This window comes from Neofelis nebulosa, chromosome 11, assembly GCF_028018385.1.
Source record: "Neofelis nebulosa isolate mNeoNeb1 chromosome 11, mNeoNeb1.pri, whole genome shotgun sequence".
In the NCBI taxonomy this organism is placed as follows: domain Eukaryota; kingdom Metazoa; phylum Chordata; class Mammalia; order Carnivora; family Felidae; genus Neofelis; species Neofelis nebulosa.
Window position 1 is genome coordinate 45,624,158 of NC_080792.1, and position 19,633 is coordinate 45,643,790.

General features: G+C 45.9%; 1 protein-coding gene across 1 annotated transcript in view; it reads left to right on the forward strand.

Annotated features, from left to right (window-relative positions):
* The first annotated feature begins 1,982 nt into the window (after positions 1-1,982).
* KCTD1 (potassium channel tetramerization domain containing 1) overlaps positions 1,983-19,633 on the forward strand; it is a 187,670-nt gene continuing 170,019 nt past the window's right edge. Inside the window, exon 1 of the mRNA XM_058692457.1 lies at positions 1,983-2,112. Within this exon, the coding sequence (XP_058548440.1) occupies positions 2,104-2,112 (9 nt within the window). The 5' untranslated portion in view covers positions 1,983-2,103. The remainder of the gene's footprint in view (positions 2,113-19,633) is intronic.

Below are 19,633 nucleotides of genomic sequence, written 5' to 3' on the forward strand. Positions count from 1 at the left end.
TCCACAAATGATCTGCCCAGCTCTAACATTCCAGGAGAGTGACACAAGGCCCTCCAGACTTTAATAAAAGTGGTTTGGAGCCACACCTTCTATGTATTAAGTCATATCAGTCTCTTGTCTTCTCACATCCTCCTATATCAACATTTAGTGCCATTTGGGGGGCAAGAACAAAGTTCTTATTCAACTGAATTTGGGGGTTCGTGACCATTTAAAAATTTTCATTGCAGATTAGAGGATGTATCTACCTTGTGTTGAGTGGGAGCGGGGGAAGAGAAAGATAATGAGCAAAGAAAAATGTGACTTTGTTTCATGTTGTTTTGGGGGCCATTCGTTGTTTTCTTCCTACAGGTCACTGATTTCCTCAAAGCAGATACCTGTGTCATGTGACCTTGTGTTAAAAAAAAAAATCTACCAACGCCCCTGATTCTCATAATGACATTAATCACTCATGTTGCTATTACACTGATGTGATTGGCGATCTTTTTTAGAACCTTGAGCCCTCCCTTTGCTGCTGGGATTGCAGCAGTTTCTTACCTTAAAAGAAAGATGATAGTTTAAAAAAGACTTCCTGTGAAAGGCGGCCAATTGCAGGTATTCACAGGACATGTCTGGTTCTATTTAGGGTTTTCTCTTTCTTTCCTTCTTTCTTTTCTTTCTTTCTTTTTCTTTTTTTTCTTTCTTTCTTTCTTTTTTTTTTTTTTTTTTTTTTTTTTTTTTTTTTTTTTTAGTTTCCTTGGCCTTACAGCCTGGTCTTTTTCATAAGAAATGTCAGCAAAGACTTTGAATTAATGAACTGCGAAGTGCTCAAAAAAATATACCATTTCAAAAAGTATCCTGCAAGGATATAACACTAATGAAAGGTGACCTCAGAGTTACAACCAAATATCCCACTGTAACTAGAAAGAATTAAGATTACGACTGGCTCAGGCACAATCTCTTTGAACAAAGACCTAGAAAAGAAGGAGTAGTGATGAGGAGCAGGGGAGATCAGCACTAGAGTTGCAATCTGGGGAAATGTGTTTATGTTAGACTCTTTAGCTCTGTTGAGCACTTCCGTCAAATAATGGAATTATTCAACCCCCCCCCCCCAAAAGGTACCAGGTGGAGGGAAGCAAACAGAAGGGAGCTGGCGAGATATGTTTAGAAGGTCGATCAAATAAAACCTAAATGGCAGGTCTTTGGCTACACCTAAACAAAATTTTGTTTTAATTTTGCTATTTTTTAAAAAAAATGTGGTGTAACTCCTTCAATCTTTTTGCAATTCTGCATGGTTGAACATTTGAAATGAGTTTGTGTATCACCCCCAGGCGCTGATTCAGACTTGATTGGGGCAAAGCAGACTGCATGTGCTTATTTTTATCCACGTCATTTGGGACGTTATGTCGCCAAAGGAACCAAAAATGTGCTGCTCTGTTGCCAAATTATCACCTATCCTTTGATCAGACAGGGCGGTGATCCTCATCAACAAGTTGTGCGACCTTAGTGTAACAGCAATGTCAGGTCAACTTGAGAAAGTGAAGAGAGAGCCCTAAACACAAATAAAAAGAAACAACCAACAATCCTTATAATTATCATCATCTGCTGCTTTTCCCTCTTTTGGCAAAGAAACACTCCATCCATTTGCAGAAATCGCCCGCGGAAACGTTACATCAAAACTAATCACAACGATTAAAATCAGCTTTTCTGTGCAAGAGGAGGGTAAAAAGCAAGTTGGAGGCTGGAATAAGACTGTTTTTCCACCAAAAAAAAAAAAAAAAACCTGGAAAAAAATTCCTATATGTGTATTTATCTATACGTATACGTAGAGCTTTATTTTTGAAGGAGATCAATTGTCTGCCCAGTGATCAGTTAATTTGATTTAAGTTTTATTTTGGAGATTGATTTAGACTGGAGGTAGAGGCATGAGCTAATTGTATCCTGATCCTTGCCTTGAGGGGTTTCAAAGCCCTGGAGCAACTCTTCTCTGTATTTTGTTCTGTCTACCTTAGCCAAGCTATTGCATTTCTCTCTGGTGTGGCGAGCCGAGCAGATCGCTGGGAGAGAAATCGGAAAAGGGGGGAGAGGAAAAGGAAAAGGGGACTTGGAGAGAGACTTTGTGCTTCAATGTTTCAGGTAAGATCTGACGGTTTGGGTTTGTTATTATTTGCTAAGGAGGGTATGGCTGGGACTTTGGGCGCAACTCGCTTTTACGCATGTGCCAGGCATGGGGCGAGAGCGCGGCACACTCGCACACACACAGCCCGCCGCGGCGGCTCGGGATCCGCTCGGGCCGGCGGCGGGGCAGCGGCCGTTGCCTGCTCCGGGGCTCCTTCTGCGGGTTCTCGGCTTTCTTCCTCGAGCGGGAGCGGGCGCGAGCGGGGCGGAGCGGGCGCGGCCGGGGGGCCGGGGCCGGGGCGGCCGGAGCCCGCGCGCCGGGGCCCGGTTCCGGATCTGGAAGCTGAGCAGCCGCGGCTCTCGGAGCCTGTGCCAGCACCGCCCGCCCGCCCGCCGCTCGCGCGCCAGCCTCCCCGGCGGCCGCTTCGCCGCGGCTCTCCCCCGCCCTCCCCTCACCCCTCCCTCCTCGCCGAGCCGCGCGCGTCCCTTTCTTCCCGGCGCAGAGCTCCGCGCCCGCACAGCAGCCCCGCCGAGACCCTCCCGGCGCCGCGGGCCCGGCCCGCCGCCGCCGGCCCGAGCGCCCCCAGCCGAGCGCAGCGCCCAGTGGGGCGCGCGGGGGCGGCGGCGCCCCGGGCTCCGCTCCTGCCGCCTGCCGGGGGGTGGGGGCCCGCCGCCCCCTCCTCGCCCGCAGCCTCGGTGGCGCCCCCGGACGCCCAGTGAAAGACGCCATTGTGGCTGCCGAGCGGATCGGGCCCCGAGGCGGTTTTTCCTTGCCCTTTTGCCCGGGCCGGACCGCGCCGCTCCCTCTTTGTGAGCCGCGGCCGGTGCCCAGCGCTGTCCGCCGTCCGTCTCCGGCCGGGCTGATCCGGATTCGCCGCCTCCGCCCACCCGGGCGCCTTTAAAGCCCCCTCCCACCACTCCCTCCCTTTTCCAGCCCCCCCCCCCTCCCTGGGTGCAAACGTTTCATTTATTTTTAAAAAGCTCTCATTCCTCTTCCTCCCCACCTCCTCCCCGGATAAAGGGCACGGCACATGCTCCGGATTAGAAGTCTCCTTGGGAGGCGGGGACGGGGGAGGGGGTGTCGGGGTGGGGGAAGGATGTGAGCGCTGCAGGTAATGGCTGTGGCTTTGCTGCGCTCGCCTCTACTCCGCGATGCCTGCAGCGCCGAGTCCGAGTCCGGAGCCCGCATCCTTCCCTCCCCTTCTGGCGGCCAAGGTTCCCTTAAAGGGACAGAGTGTCCCGGCCGCCTCCCGTCTCCGCGCCTGAACCAGCGCTTGGGGCACGGAGGTGGGCGGGAGGGATGCAGTTTGGCTCCTTTCTGACCTCTTTCCTCCCCTCCACCCCCCCACCCCGCCGCCCCTCTTTATTGAAATGTGAAGTGTGCTTCCTCTCCCGCCCCCCAGAGGGACCCGGCTGGAAAATAGAGTCCGAGCCTCCTCAAAAAAGAACGGGGTGGGGTGGGGGGCGCGTTCTGGCGAGTTCGCGTTAAAAGTGAGGTCGACCCCCAAAACATCCAGGGAGAGAGCACCAGACTTGAGGTGCAGAAATCCCTTACCTGGACGCGTGCTCCGCACGGCCGCCCCAGTACCGAAACTTCCTAGCTAGATCGGGTCGGCAGTGTCTGCCTTTGTGCTTTCGAACACTTGCAACTGTCGTGGAAATGATTTTCTGGTATCAAAACGTTTTCACCGTGACTGTGCTTCGGGGGCCGGCTGGGCGGAAACCAACTAAGTTAGCAAAGTTGCAAATGGGGCTGTCGGCTTTGTGCGTGGAGAACAGCACGCAGGAACTGCCCAGTGTCCCCGTGGCACCGGCTTCGTCGCTAAGAGGTGCACCGCAGTAGGCAGCAGTAATTTGGTACAAATGCTGCATTACCTTTTAGATCATAGAGAACTGGCGGCTGCTTTCAAGCAAATCTTTGACGTGTGTGTGTGTGTGTGTGTGTGTGTGTGTGTGTGTGTGTGTCCGTCCTTGGTGGAACTGGGAGAGACATAACAGTTTAACATACTCATTCTTTAAGAAACGTTTGCCTTCTGTTTTCAATCAACTAAGCTGGCAGCTAGAGATACAAGTTTATTTGAGAATACCCTCTGGGTACCAAGCATGCTTGGATTGTTTTAGCAAATTAAAAATGAGCAAAATGCTTTTACCTTCTCAGCAGTAGACTCCTTAAGAGACCTCCTGTTTTGTGTGTATGTGTGTTCTTTGGAGAAACATCTTCTGTGTTTATCTCAAATGTGTTTTTAATGTGGAAAAGGAGAAAATAAAGGATTTTTAAAGGCTGAGGCTGATGCCTTGCATGATTCATTAAATCTGATTTTACATCAAGGAATTTACCTGCATATGTAGGAAACCGTGGAATCTAATAGCTAACCTACTTGGTGAATTTGAAATAGTAGTGGGTCCATTTGTCTCCTGGATAACGGGCGATGTGCCGATCTATTCCTCGTGTTTATATTTGTGTGGCATTTGGCTTACCGTGAGGGGCTGGTGTTCAGGAGACCGCACACTGGCTGCAACAGTTTGGCTCAGGAGTCCTGCTGTTGCTTGAATGCAAAGAATTGTTAGCGATTGTTATGATGACAGTAGGTTTAATGTTTACTAATTAGGTTGCAAAGGTGACCGTTGAATTTTAAAACTTTGCATCACGGAGAAAACTTCATTGGTTTTAGGCAATATGATTACAAAAAAGAAAGTAGGCAAAAATATCATACGTTTGCTGGGAAGAAATTTTGAAGTGGATCGAGCGTGAATGATAGTTGGCAAAAAATCTCCCACCACAGTATTCAAAATGACTGCAGTGATTTTGCTGTATTAATTATGCCCGAAGCACAATATAAAGTTCTCTAACACACACTAGAGGTCTCTCTTCTAGCTGTAAGATTTTCATATTTGTAATTCTTTGCCAGGGCTTGCATAGTAGGGGTGCGCAATGATAGCTTGGTTCATCCTTATTTAAGTAATAGTGATTTACTGACCATCCACATTACTCTGATGTGAGGTATTTATTTCGGAGAATATTCAGTAATTATGGTACAAATTATACTACCTAAGTACTGGGAAAGTAAATGTATTAAGACTTCTACTAGATGATGATGAAAATGTATTATCCCATTTGTTAAATAGCATTATGGACCTTTTGGCATACGATTATTTATCCAAAGCAGTTTGTTGTTAAATGTAAAAGTAATTAGCAAAAGATGTATTGTATCCAAGAACTTTCTGAAAATTAAACTTCCATGTAGTTCTAGGTTTAGCAGTAAGTTGTTTGCACAAATGCTTTCTTTTCTCAACATCTTAAAATCAGAATGATTGTTCCCTAATTCTGAAATGTGGTGTTTTCGGCTAAGATCTTTTCCATTTTGAATCATTCAAAGGATATTTGTTTGTGAGCCATCAGTTCATTAAGGCTTATATTTAGTTGGATCTTAAACTGTATTTCCGGACCTTCTTTGGGACTGCAATTTACAGTTTCCCAAGCAAGGGGAGCTCTTATTTTCTCCATCTTTAGGATGAACCATCTTGGGAATAAAAATGAAAATTTCGGATGCAAGCACGTTTGCTTATTTTAATAGCTTACTCATGCAGAAGCGAGAAACAATTCAATTTTCTTAGGCACTCTGGCTTTTCATTCATAAAAATGTACTAGATGTAAATCACATTAAGCGTGTTGATGAGTTTGATTTGAGATAACAGTGTGGAAGGCAAAACAGAGAGATTATCCTTTAAGAATAACAAGCCAGTATTCATTCGGTTCATTTATTGATTCAACAAATATTTATTTGTGCCTGCTGTATACAAAACACTGTGTTAGATGCCAGAGACCCAATGGTGAGAAAAAGCATTCAGAGTCCCCAGTCTCCTGGAGCTTAAGATTCACATGGAGAGAGACAGACGTTAATCAAACAGTTGAACAACGATTAGAGCTTTGAAGTATAAGGGACTTAATCAGATTTGTGTTTTGAAAGGATAATTCCAGTGTTACTGTGGGCGATGAATAGTGGCACCAAGAATGGATGAGGCATAGCCCTTGGAAGACTATAACAATCATTCAGGCAAGAGAAGATATAGCTGAGGTTCAGGTAGTAGCAGGGGAAACAGAGGGATGGAAGGTAAAATTGTAGGCTGTATTTAGAGGGTGAAATTGACAGAATGTAGTAAAAGGATTGGTTTATCAGTGAACAAGAAGAGAGATGTCGATGCCTAGGTTTCTGATGTGTTAACTGAACAGACATTGGGATTCTGAAGACCGGGCAGATTTTGTAGCTTTCACTTCATTTCTAGTAGCCAGAATGAGGAGCACTGATGAGTCTCATTTACATCCTGTGTAACTGAGCTCCCAAGGGAAACCGGAGTTCCTCCAATCTCTCCACTTGCTTGACAATTGTGTATGGAGCATGTACCGTGTCAGGCGCTGATCTCCCTGCTCTCACCCTGTTATTCAGGGTGCCTTTTCGTTTATGAACTAAACCGCGATGGTCTGTGTATCCAATTCCAGCTAAGTTGGAATTCATCATTTTTTAAAAAAGTTCCTTAATGTTCATTCATTTCTTGAGAGAGACAGAGTGTGAGTGGGGGAGGAGCAGAGAGAGAGGGAGACACAGAATCCGAAGCAGGCCCCAGGCTCTGAGCTGTCAGCACAGAGCCCGACGCGGGCTCGATCTCACAGACTGCGAGATCATGACCTGAGCTGAAGTTGGACGCTTAACCGACGGAGCCACCAGGCACCCCCTCATTTGAATAGGCCCGTGTTTAACCTTCTGAAAGACAGTCAAGTCTGTGCCTTACAGTGCAGGTAATTGTGTTAAAAGTTTCATGAACATATATTAAATTATTAGAAAACTTCTTCAACCACGCTTTTTAAAAGCCCACCGACGTACAAATAACTGGCACAATTCTTAGAGATCACTCAGTAACAGAACTTTTCAGAACCTCAGCACAGTAGCATTTGTTTGTTCTGATTTGAGTTAGCTCTGCTTTCTCCCCCTTAGTTAGATTTTAGTGCCTGTGTCCCCTCACTTTTTGTACTGATCCTAGGCTAGTGTGTGTCTCAGTACTACACTTTAATACTTATGTGGAACTGTTTTCGGTATTTCTAATATTTTGTCCATTCTTTCCATTCATTCTTATTTCTCTAAAACGCGTTCCCTCACATTGCGCCTCACAAGCACGTGCCACAATCAGGAAATAGTGAATATGTTATTCACCACCAAAATAACATTGGCTGATGAACAGTAGATTAATTTTAAAAATAATCTTAAAATTAGGTATTCAGTTTTTCTTTCAACTTCAACACTGATTTGAAAGAGAATTTCAGTGAAAGAAATCTGCCATGAATGCTTATAATAGCCTTTCCCCTTTCTGTTTGTACTTCTAGGAAATTCCAGGTTGGAGCTCCTTCCAAGAAATTCGGGTTTCAGTTATTTCCAGGAAACAATTTGAAAACCACTCTCTGCGTAGGAGTTTGATACACAAATGTGATTCCATAGGATGCTTTTTTTTTTTTTTTTTTTTTTTGGTGGTTCTCATGTGGGTGGCCCTGAGGGCAGGCTGTGCTTGGACAAACGTCTTCATTTCAACCAAACACATGGAGATCTGTTTCTTCTATAAATATGGGAATGATAATAACTCTCCAACCTGCCTTATAGGATGTGGAGAGGCAAAATATGAGTATGTATAGCAAACTGATGTGTAAATAAATAGCATCGAGCCAGCCTAAGGGCAGTTTTTCTAAAGGATCCATCCAAATTCTGGCCCCTTGCTGCAAATAACGGAGGGCAGTCTAGACTACTTCAGTAAACCCCTAAAACGGCACTGTAAGCCGGCCCCCGTCTCACAGGTGTATGAAGTAAGGAATAAAAAGATTCTGTGACTTGTCTGAGGTCAAAGACTAGGCTACTGGCATAGCAGAGATTCTAGCCCAGCGAGCTGACTACAAACCCCTACCCACCATTAGCCACTCTCCTGTCCCGCCTACACTTCTGCTTCTTTCTGTCCAGTAGAAACTATTTGAACACTTTTCAGAGGCACTTGGCACAGAGTGTTTTTCTTCTCTGCCACCAGCTTCCATTCGTCGCCTCTTCTCTTCTTCCTGCTCCCATCCACCCTGGCATCCCCTCACTAGCACCTGCACCTTCCCTGTTCGTACACAAGAGCAGAGAGAGAACAAATGAAAAGCGATTTGCGGTTGTTGAGATCATACATCTGAATCGCTCCCTAGCTGCTGCTGAGCAAATCATTCACTCTCCCATATCTGTCATGCAGGCCAAAATGCGGATTTGTTTTCCATTCAATGAGAACCGACGATAATTCAGGTCTTGCTGTCGACACTGAGGCTGCTGTTAGGAAGAGTTAAGAACTGAAGAGAATGTTAACTAGATAGATTTCAGATGCTTGCTAGAGGAAGGGATATTCTTCCTGATCAATCTTTCCAAAGCATCTGCTGCTACATTACGTAGTGTTGTGTGGCACTTTTACTTTGCCGGGATTCTGTGCTAATGGGACAGAAAATGTGTGTCAAATGAAAGACCCAGACTCTCTACGTGAGAAAAAACATCTACATAACCCCTGCCAACCCTTCTCTCCTCCACCCGTCCACTCCCACTACCCACATTCAAATCTCACTCCAGCTCTAACTGTATTATCTAGTGTAAGTTACTTAATCTCCCTAAGCTTCAGTTTTCTGAACTGTAAATGAGACAGGAAGAGTCACTCTAAATGAGATAATAGTATAAGGTCTTTGTAAATGAAATAATATAAGATCATTGTCAATGAGATAATAATAAATCCTAGGGTGGTTCTGAGGACTGGATGCATGTGCCTGGCACGTAGTAAGCACTCAGAAAATATCCATTTAATATCATTAAATGGGACTACGTTTATTCCTCTTTGCTTCCTTAGTTCCTGATATGTGCCTGGCACACAGGATAAGTGCCCAATAAATAATTACTGGATACATGAACACAGAATTTCAGAGAACACAAGACTAAGGCCAGATGGTGATTTCACTTCCCTGTAAGTACTTTTTGCCATTGACAGGAGGGTCCAAGTTCTGCCAGATGCCCTTGCTGGATAGTTATGGGCTTATTCTAACCAATTCGATCAACCATTTGGGAACAGACTAACTCTGATCTGGGGAACTAGTAATGCCAAATAGGGCATTGCTTCAAAGACATCATCAGCTTACCTTTCAGTTACTCACATGATAGTCCTTCTGTGCACGGTTGTCATGAGATTTCCAAGATCTTCAGACATTTAGAACTGATTCTGTGAAATGATGAAACCACTAGGTTCTGAACCCATACTGGGAAATCAGTGAATTTGCTTATTATACAGCAAAGAAACATCGGAACAGATCTGATACCCATTCCATCCAGCAGATGGCAGTGGTATACATTCACAAGCAAAATTCTTGGCCTAGCCTCTGGTCTTTCTCTTACTTTCTCACCATTGCCCCACCCTCAGTGGAAAGGGAAGCCTGAGCCAACTTTAAAAACCTCCTTTGGCTTCTTCACAGAAACAACTGAGGCTCAACAGGGGTGGCTGCAAGAATCCACCCCTCGGAGTTACCCATTTCCCCCTGTGCTGTGGACCAGGGAGGGGAGAGAAAGCAGGCACGGTGGTCTAGTCAGATCCACTCGCTGTCAGTTTCCCAGAGACAAGTAAGAGATCTGTTTTCCTATGCATTTAAGCAAATCGATACAAGGAAGTGCTGTCAACCTCTGGCATGCAGGATGCTGGCACATGCTGTGCGTTAAGAGCATCTGGGTTGCCAGTTAGTAATCAGGAATACTAGTGAAGGCGATAAGCCATCTGAGGCAGGCATGTGCCACCAGGGAATGGAACAGTCATGTGCAACTAGAGACTCGCATGTAACCCTCTGATGAGGCGTACCGACATCAGCTGCGTCTTCTACTTGCTTAGAACCGTGGACCCACCATTAGCTGTATGACCCGAAACCTTGGCTTCACCCACCCCTGAGGGTTGTGGTGAGAATTAAATAGTAACACCAGTATAGCACCTCCTATGTGCCAGGATGTTTTCCAAAGACTTTGTAATATAGTATCTAATCCAATTTCCATTTGTCACCCAAGAGGATGGTACTGTTAGTATCTTTGAGATGAGGATATCAGGGCCCAGAGAGATTAAGTAACTTGTCCAGGGCCGCATACTGGTGAGTGACAGAGCCAGGATTTGGATGCTGCGCTCAGGCTTCCATGTTTGTGCTCCTAACTCCCAGGTACAACTGCCTCTTCTTAACAATGGTTGCTACCAGTAGTTAGTAAGTATTAAGCACTTTTCTTGTGCTAGGAATTTCACGTATGTTAGCTCCCCTATTCCTCTCAGCCACCTAGAAGGTGGGTGTCATTAATCTCCCCATCTTAGCAAATGAAGAAAAAAATTTTTAACACTCTGTGCCCCCCAGGAAAACAATTTAATGGGGGAGATTGTACTATATTACAGTGCTAAATGGTGGGTCCCTCTGTAACTACTAGAGTGATTTAGGGACAAGAGAAATCAACAGTGTGAGTATACGGGGGTTTTGTTCAATTGTATAAGATAAGGCACATGAAAAAAATGTTAAATGTCTTACCCTTTAAAATTTCTATCAGGGCCTTTAGGTATTTATAACCTCAGAACCATTTTCAGAAATTGTGAGTGGCCCGCAAAGATGGGCGTTGGTCTTATTTCTGTTTAGCACTGGTTTCCTCTCCAGAATCACTGCTCATCATTTTTTGAGGAGGTAAGAAGGTCCAGGTGATTTGCCAGATGGCCATCACCTTCCTGTATACATGAGGGCCAACTCTTAGCACAGCGCTATTGCATATGAGTTCCAGGAATTCACATGGGGAAAGAAATTCACCTGCTATATGAACTAACTCAACCTCTCTCTGATCAGAAATGCCCTTCCAACTCTGGGAACAGGAAGCAGGTTTTAGAATCTGCAGTCTAATGACTTTGGACCTGACCTTTCTTCAGTATGCTTGAATGAAGTTGGGGAGAACAGACAACTCTCTAGATGAGGGCCACAATTTCAGAATGAAGCCTTCCTTCATGCTGGCAATACTATAGTTCAGTGGTCCATAGTATTGAGAAATGGATCACTCTAAGGTTGCACAAATTAAACTAGCTAAGAGCTGCAGGTGGTTTTCTATAGGAAACCCAGATCTTAATTTAGACCTACCTCTAGTGTAGCTCATCCCCACTTAGTAGAAGGACCCATGGGAATTCATGACCAGTGGATTCACGGGGACCCCACCAGTCATGTATATTGCTGGGCAATGAACCAGAGCTGACCAAGTGAAAGAATGGAAGTTCTGTAAACTTCTACCTTAAGAAATCAGAGACATTTCTTATCATTTTTTTTCTTCCAATTAAGCCTTTGTGCTCATGCAAATCTTTGAACAATGTTATTCTTTCATTTCTGATATGCCTTTATGTCTAAATGCATTAGAAACTTAAGACTATTTCTGGCTAAAGCACTTCAAAAAGCGTAATCATTTAGCTCTGTATAATTGTTTAAGGGGTCTTCTTTGTTTCTTTTTTTTCCCCCCTTTTTAGGAAAATTCCGAGTCGAAATGCATTTTAAGATGTAGGCCTAGATTCTAATTTTACTTTGGAAACATGCACCCAGATTCCTTTGAGTCACATTTTTGTTTTCATTGTACCATTGAAGTATTCATATATCCCAAATTATTTCTGACAACTTTTTTGCAAACTACAAACGCGTGGTAAACACCATTATTCTGCTAGGGAATGGGACAGATACGCTTTTTAACACTTGAAAATTATACCTTCTGATAAATCTGTGCTGACCCAACAACCATTTATTACAAAAGTAGATAAAGTGCTCCCGAGTTGATTGATTTATAAAGCTCTTTGCAAATAATTGCTTTAAAAAGAATTTTAATGCTTTTATTTATTTTTGAAGGAGAGAGAGACAGACATTGAGCGGGGTAGGAGCAGAGAGAGAGGGAGACACAGAATCTGAAGCAGACTCCAGGCTCTGGGCTGTCAGCACAGAGCCAGATGCGGGGCTCGAACTCACGAACTGTGAGATCATGACCTGAGCTGAAGTCGGATGCTTAACCAACTGAGCCACCCAGACGCCCCCTCCCCCACCCCCCTAATAATTGCTTTTAAAATCAGGTATTAAATATGAGTTTAGATAGCCAGACATATAATACAGAAACTTAGGGTCAGTTTTTTTTTTACTTAAGAGGTGATGATACAGCTTCCATGTGATCTATCTTCTCCTTTCCATTGCTGTCTACCTTTTGGCCTCATAATGACTTTTCGGTAACTCTGTCAAAGCATGGACAAGGGGAAAGAAAGGAAATAGTTTTCAAATACATTTCTCTTCCTTTCCCTCACCCCCCTCTCCACAGCTTGATAAAGTATGTTGGAAAAAAGTCAGCTCTTGAATCGTGCTAACAGAGGGACATAACAAGATGAATAATCCAAAGGAATAGGCAATCCAAAGTCATTTGTATTCAAATCTTGATGTGATTTATGAATTAGGCTAATATTAAATTTTGCAATCTTAATTTGCACATTACAATTGGACACACATTTTTCTTCTCCATTTCAGCTTCTGCAGTCATATTATATGACCTTAGCATTTACACGAATGACTCATCTCACCCCTTAAGGAATAGTCTTTCCCAGATTTGAACACGAATCAGACTTCTCAAAAGTATTTTCTAGCTCAATGGTTCTGGACTTCTAGTATGCATCAGAATTGCCTGGAGATCTTGTTCAGAATCCTGCCTCCACCCTGACTTTCTGATCAGAGAGGTCTGGGATGGGATCTGAGAATTTGCATTTCTAACAGGTCCCCAGGGGATGCTGATAGTGCTGTCCCAGGGACCATACTTTGAGGACCTCTCTTCTCGGGGAACAGAAGGCCCTTAGGGGTATTCCTAGAGAGAAATAAAAAGGATTCATCAGTCAAGTAGATTTGGAGAACACTGCACCTTTCTTTGAAGTCTTGTTAAGTATTTCAAAAATTTGTAGAAATCCTGCAATATGTGAATCAGTTTTCTAACTCATGCTTTCTAAACTTAGTTGACCACGGAGCCCTTTATTGTGATAGTAGTGTCAACTATTACCGCTTATGGAACGCCTTAGGAAGGGCTGCCCCACTTCACGGTGCATTGGTGGGCTAAACTTCAGTCCCCCTCCCTCCATTTCTTGTCACACTGGCAGCCACCTGTGGACACACGCTGGTGTCCAGCAACCTCTGGCTCCAGCCTCCTCTTGCTGACCAGAGAGTATCTCATTCTCCGACTCGTTCCTACTAAACCCGCTTTTCCAGCCTTCCCTGCTTCCTCTCTTCTTACGTCTGCGATCCTCCCTCCCTCCCTGTCTGCCTTTCTTCCTTGTCATCTCTCTCCTTTTCAGCCATTTCCACAGCAGACTCACTAGCACCCTCAATTCCTTCCTCACGTGGCCCCCTCTGTCATTCCTACTTGCCAGTGCAAGTCCTGGATAACCTTTCTCTTTCCACACTTTTGATCCTGGGAGCCTGAGTGACAACGGGTGGAAGGTCACCTAATTCTTTCATTGGCGCCATTGCAAAGTCGTTTTGTCCATTCAGCTCGCAGAGACTCCCTTGGTTTTTACTGTGTCAGGCACTACCCTCAGCCTTAGAAATAGCAAAAAGCAAGCCAAAAAAAAAAAAAGTATCCAGAGTCCCACGGAGCTTACATCACACAGGGGGGAATGATAACTTCATCAGATACCACTAAGTACTATGCAGAAAATTAAAACAGTGTGGTTAGGCGAGACGTCCACAAGGAGATGACGTTGAGGCTGATGTCTGGATGGCCATCACGGTAGCTCGCTTTGCCTGGCCCCTTGGTATTGCATGGCAGCCCCCACTTTATTCTTATCCCATTCCCCGTGGAGGCTTTTCTGGATCTTTTTACTCCTCTCAAATTCCAAACCCATTCCCACTTATCAGAAAAGCTGGCCTCATGATTATTGAGAAGCTGTCTCCTCTCGTCACTCCCTGACGCCAGAAATCCCATCCGTGGCTCCACTAGTCCTCTCTGCCTTTCCTGCTGTGCCTTGTCTTTCTCCTGTCACTGGCCCCTTCCCTTTAACCAACAGCCATTTGCCGAACAATCCATCTGTTTGTGCCCCCCTGCCCAATTCATGTGTTTAAGTCCTAACTAGTCCCCAGTGTGACCGAATTTGGAGTAGGGCCTTTATGGAGGTAATGAAGGGTAAACGAGGTTGTAAGGATGAGCCCCTGATCCAGTAGATTCCACAAGATTAGTTTCCTCAGAAGAAGAGACACCGGAGAACTTGCTGTCTCACAGCCATCCACATGCCAGGAAGAGAGCTCTCCCCAGAAGCCAAATCCGTCAGCCTCCAGAACTTTAAGAAATAAGTTTAGGTGGTTTTTTTTAAAGCACCCCATTCTATGGTATTTTGTTATAGCAGCCCAAGCTGACTAAGACACGAACCAGAATACCCCTCTGCCTCCTGCACGGGCCTTCCTCCCCTCACGCCAGTGCCCTGCCCACGGCAGTCTGGTGCCTCACACCTTCCTCCCCCTTCCCTCCCTCGTAGGTCATCCTTCTCAAATCACCTTTTATTTTAGAGTGTGTTCTTGTGCCTTTTCAAAGTGGAACAGCACTTCCAGACCTAGGATGTTCTAAAAGGCTTTATTTTTAACTTTTCTTAGGATCAGAACCTCTGCAGTCTTCCATAGTTTCACGGCACTTGACTGACCTTAAACACCACATTCAATCTCTGCTTGTCCCTTACATCCAATCCTGTAGCTCAGCAAAGTTCTCCCCCACCCACCCCTTCTTTTTGGTCAGTTCCTCAACTGGATGTTTTTTTGAAACAATTTAGAGAAATAGAGAAATTTCTATTTTGTATTTCTCTACCTCCACACCATTGGTTTGTTACCTCTTTCCAATCAGAAAGGTAATAGCCCTAAGCAGGCGTGGAAGTGTAACAAGCAAGACTGGGAAGACGGTTGATTCTTTTTAAGGAAACTTACCCTCCTAGATTCTATCTTCTCTGTTTAATTTAGTTAGAATCCCATCAAGCATTGCTTATTTGGTGGCATATTGTCCCAGACACATGCTCCATAGGCGCTGGATCTCCAGGGGAAGGTCATTGTTTCCCCGGATCGACTGTAGCGTCAGGACCCCAGTTCCTCTCTGTGAGGGAGGGGCGATAAGAGCTAGAGATGAAGTAGAATCAGGTCAGTTCACTTCACTGCCGCCATGGGTGTCCTCCAAAGCCTCTGTGCTGATCATGGAGTTTCTGGGTCTACCCCCATCTCACCTCCACAAAGGAAGCCAAAAATTCCTATCCAGCATTGCAGTGATTTCAGAGAAACCCCAAGATTCCACAGGGCACGGAAGAGTGGCAGGCAGAGAAGGGAGGACTGACTGAAGGATGTCGATAAAGCACTTTGCATAGGGCCTGCCGTGCATAAGTGCTCAGAAAATGATAGTGATTTTTATTGACGCCATCATCATCATAATCATTGCTGTTGCTCATTGTGCGCGTGCGCGCACACACACACACACACGCAAACACAGTTGTGTATGGGTGAGGATTCTTTCCGGCTCTACCTGGAACCTACGAGGATTGGAGGAACTCAAGATGAAGTTGTGCAGCTCTCGGTGGAGATCTGACACCTGCCATTGTAGTTGCCTAGAGGGCTGGTAGGGAGTCACTGAGCTGATGCTGTAAGAAGGCATGGAGATGACGAGATGACGCTGCGTGTCTTAATCCCATCAGATTAAGTGAGTAGGTACTTACAAACAGCTAAGTGTTTAGGCAAGCATGGCCTGCCAGAAGGAATGCACCAGGGGTTCTAGGATGAGGGGTTGTCATAAATTGGGAGTGAGGGACGTCGGCGACAGAGACCAATGGGGAAGTGAGAAAATGCAAGGGAACAGAAGATGTGTCTCAGCTCCCAGGCTGCCTGTGGAGGATTTGAGGAGAAAAAGGCCAAGCCAACAGGGAAGAACATGCCCTGGGAAGAACTCACAAAGCCGAGAGTAAGCAAAAAAGGGTAGAGGAGCTCCTGGTGTAAAGAAAGTGTATTTTTAAAAATCCAAACTATACAGGGGTACCTGGGTGGCTCAGTCGGTTAAGTGTCCAACTTCGGCTCAGGTCATGATCTCGCGGTTCGTGAGTTCCAGCCCCGCGTCCGGCTTTGTGCTAACAGCTCAGAGCCTGAAGCCTGTTTCGGATTCTGTGTTTCTCTCTGTCTCTTCCCCTCCCCCACTCGCACTCTGTCTCTGTCTCTCTGTCTCTCTCTCTCAAAAATAAAGATTAGGGGCGCCTGGGTGGCTCAGTCGGTTGGGTGTCCGACTTCAGCTCAGGTCACCATCTCACGGTCCGTGAGTTCGAGCCCCGCATTGGGCTCTGGGCTGATGGCTCAGAGCCTGGAGCCTGCTTCCGATTCTGTGTCTCCCTCTCTCTCTGCCCCTCCCCCGTTCATGCTCTGTCTCTCTCTGTCTCAAAAATAAATAAAACGTTAAAAAAAAATTAAAAAAAAATAATAAAGATTAAAAAAAATCCAAACTATACAAGTAGAATAATAGACTCTATACAAGTAGAATAATAGACTCTATGCTATGGGTTATAAACAACCAATTAATCAGGACCGTGTGATCAGGCACTGTGGGGTTCCAAGGAAGGCAGAGCCTCTGCCCTAGATGCTTGGAATCTTGGGAGGAAACAACATAAATAACAGGGTTGGGGGGGGGGGCAGGAAACAGGGGGCTGGAGGCCCAGTGGTGAGCAGTTGGGAAGGTTTGCTGAAGGAGGTGAGGGTATAAATCGGGTTTAGAGGCACACCAGGCTGGGACAATGAAGGTGACCGATGAAGCAGGGGTGAACATGCAAAAATGAATGTGAAAGGTGGCCGAGAGATTAACCCACAGAAGCGGGGTTTGGGAGAGGAGAGCGTTGAGTCCAGTGCCCTCCTCCTCCTGATCCCATCCCACTTGGTCTGTGATCTCTGTGTGTTGGCCACTCTTGAATCCAACCATCAGACTCTGCCATCCTGTCTGACGTCCTGTCCCTAAGCTTTCCCTGCTGTTTCCTCTTTTAAATATCCTCTCTAGGGAACCTCACGTCCTTAGACTTGAGTATGAATGATGCAGCTGATTCCACTCTTTTCCACCTGTGTGTGTCTAACTGCCTAGTGAACAGGTCCAGCTGGCAGACAATACCCTCTCATGAGGCCCCAGAGGAACTCTTCCCTCCTGGTCCCCCTAACTTTCCTCCCTCCTGTGAGGGCTTTCCCACCCATCTAGGTGCTCAATAAAAAAATCCTTGGGATTTCCCTCATCATGTCCTTTCCCTCAACTACCTCCTTGACACACACACACACATGCACACACAAGGACACATGCACACACATGCACTCAGGTGCACACACACTGAGTCATCTGTCATTTCCACCTCCTAAAGGTCTCTGTACACATCACCTCCTCCCCACCCCCCATGCTCACCTCGTCCTTCTCTTTCCTGTGGGCTTGTCTTTCCCAACACACTTTCTGAACGACTCCCCACCTACACAGCCCCTTCACGCGCCCACCAAAATTATTTTTAAAACCCCAATTCAGAAGATTAGAATGCCAGACTCCATTTTAAACAAAAATTTTACCTTTCTCTACATACACGTGTGTTTGTGTTGACCGTGTGACCGTCAAGCAGCAATGTGGCCCCGAGGGTTCAGAGCCTGCCCTCTGGTCCGAAGCCCAGAGAAGCTTCTTAACGCTCCCCCATCTGTAAGTGCAGAAAATTACTTTGTCTACGACACAGGGCTGTCGTGAGGATCAACTGAGCAGAGGTCTTATAACAATGCCTTGTACATAGTGAGCACTCGTTACAGGGAGGCAGGGTGCGAGAGGGAGGGAAAGAATAAGAAGGGAATGCAATAACATTATCAATGTTTACCTCTAGGCCACAAGATTTGCGTTTTCTCATTTTTGCTTCTTTATGTTTTTTCGATATTTTCTGTATCTTGCCAATTCTCTATAATAACCATAACATCCTTCTATGACCATTAAAACTGCCCTTTTCTTTGGAAATTACAGAATGCTACATCCTTGCTTAAGAATGGTCAGGAGCCTCCACCGGGCACAGGCCACAACCCAAACGCCTGTGCTGGCCTAGGGGGCCATGCACCCCCCACCCTCACCTCCCACTGCCCCACTTAGGCCCCAGACTGCCACCTCTCCAGATTTCTTTGCCCCCATACCCTATGTCCCTCCCTGCCATCATCTTCTGTTTTCATTGTGTCTTTTCTTGCCAGGCACTCTCGTCTCCTCTGACTTGAACTACCCCCAACTAAACCCCCGTTCACAGTTGGAGGCAGAGTTCAGATCTCCACTTCCCCGGGGGTGTTCATTGCTCCAGAGTCTGTGGGCCGGGTGGCAGGCCTGTTGGCGTCTCCAGATATTTGTAGAATCCTCAGATGTTGGAAGACAGGTGCAGGGATGTGGAGGCAGAGGAGGCTGAGAAAAGAGAGGGAGGAAATTGTGAGGCTATTCTGTGCAGGGCTCTAAACGCAAGACTCATCAACGGGGAATTTTTGAAGATTTTGGTTTTTTTTTTGAGTAGAAGGACAGCATGATAAAAGTCACATTTTAGGAATAGAAGTTGGCAACAGTATGCAAAATGGATAGTGTGGGAGGCCAGAAAGTTGGTCAAGAGGAGGTTGGCAGGAGTTAGGCAAGAAAAGATGAGGTTTGCTCCAAGGTGGACTGGCCACCAGGGCTGTCACAGCTCTTGGGCCTGGTCTCCTGCCCTGCCGAGCATTTCCCTGTGTGGTCCCACTGACCCCCTCCAGACTTATGGCAGTTACCTTTACACATGGGACTAAGTCACATGGTTGACTGCTGGGTAGTAGAGACAGGGGTCAAGCCTAGATACATCTCACCCCAAAGCAAAGGCCACTAACTGACCTTCCCTAAGCAGCTCACAAAACACCGGGCCTTCAGCATAGAAACACTGAGCAGGAGGAAGAAAACAGGAGGGTGTGGTCAGCCCTGGAATATTCTTGAAAGTCTTCAAGTTACCAGAAACACTGTGGTGAGCGAGACACAAAATGGATAAAGAGGAAAAAGAAGGTGTTCAGGTGTCAAGGAAATTATGAAGGTTAGGAATAGAGTGAGCTCCGAAAAGGAAGCTTCCGGATGAGTGAAAGGAGCTTCTATTTTACACAGCAGGCTGCAGAGTTTTGGGAGTTCATGACTTGCAGGGGTGATATAGGCTGAACATGGAAAATGGGTGGAAAGGGTTTGGACGTATTCCTGGATGGCTCACTTGTAACCGATTTTTCAAAACAAACTACATATAAGTGGGAGAGGTTCCCTAACTTTAAAAAAAATATTTTTATTTACTTATTTTAAGAGAGAGAGAGAGAGAGAGAGAGCACAAACAGGGGAAGGACAGAGAGGGAGAGAGAACCTAAGCAGGCTCTGCATCATCAGTGCTGAGCCCGACGTGGGGCTTGACCCACAAACCAAGAGATCATGACCTGAGCTGA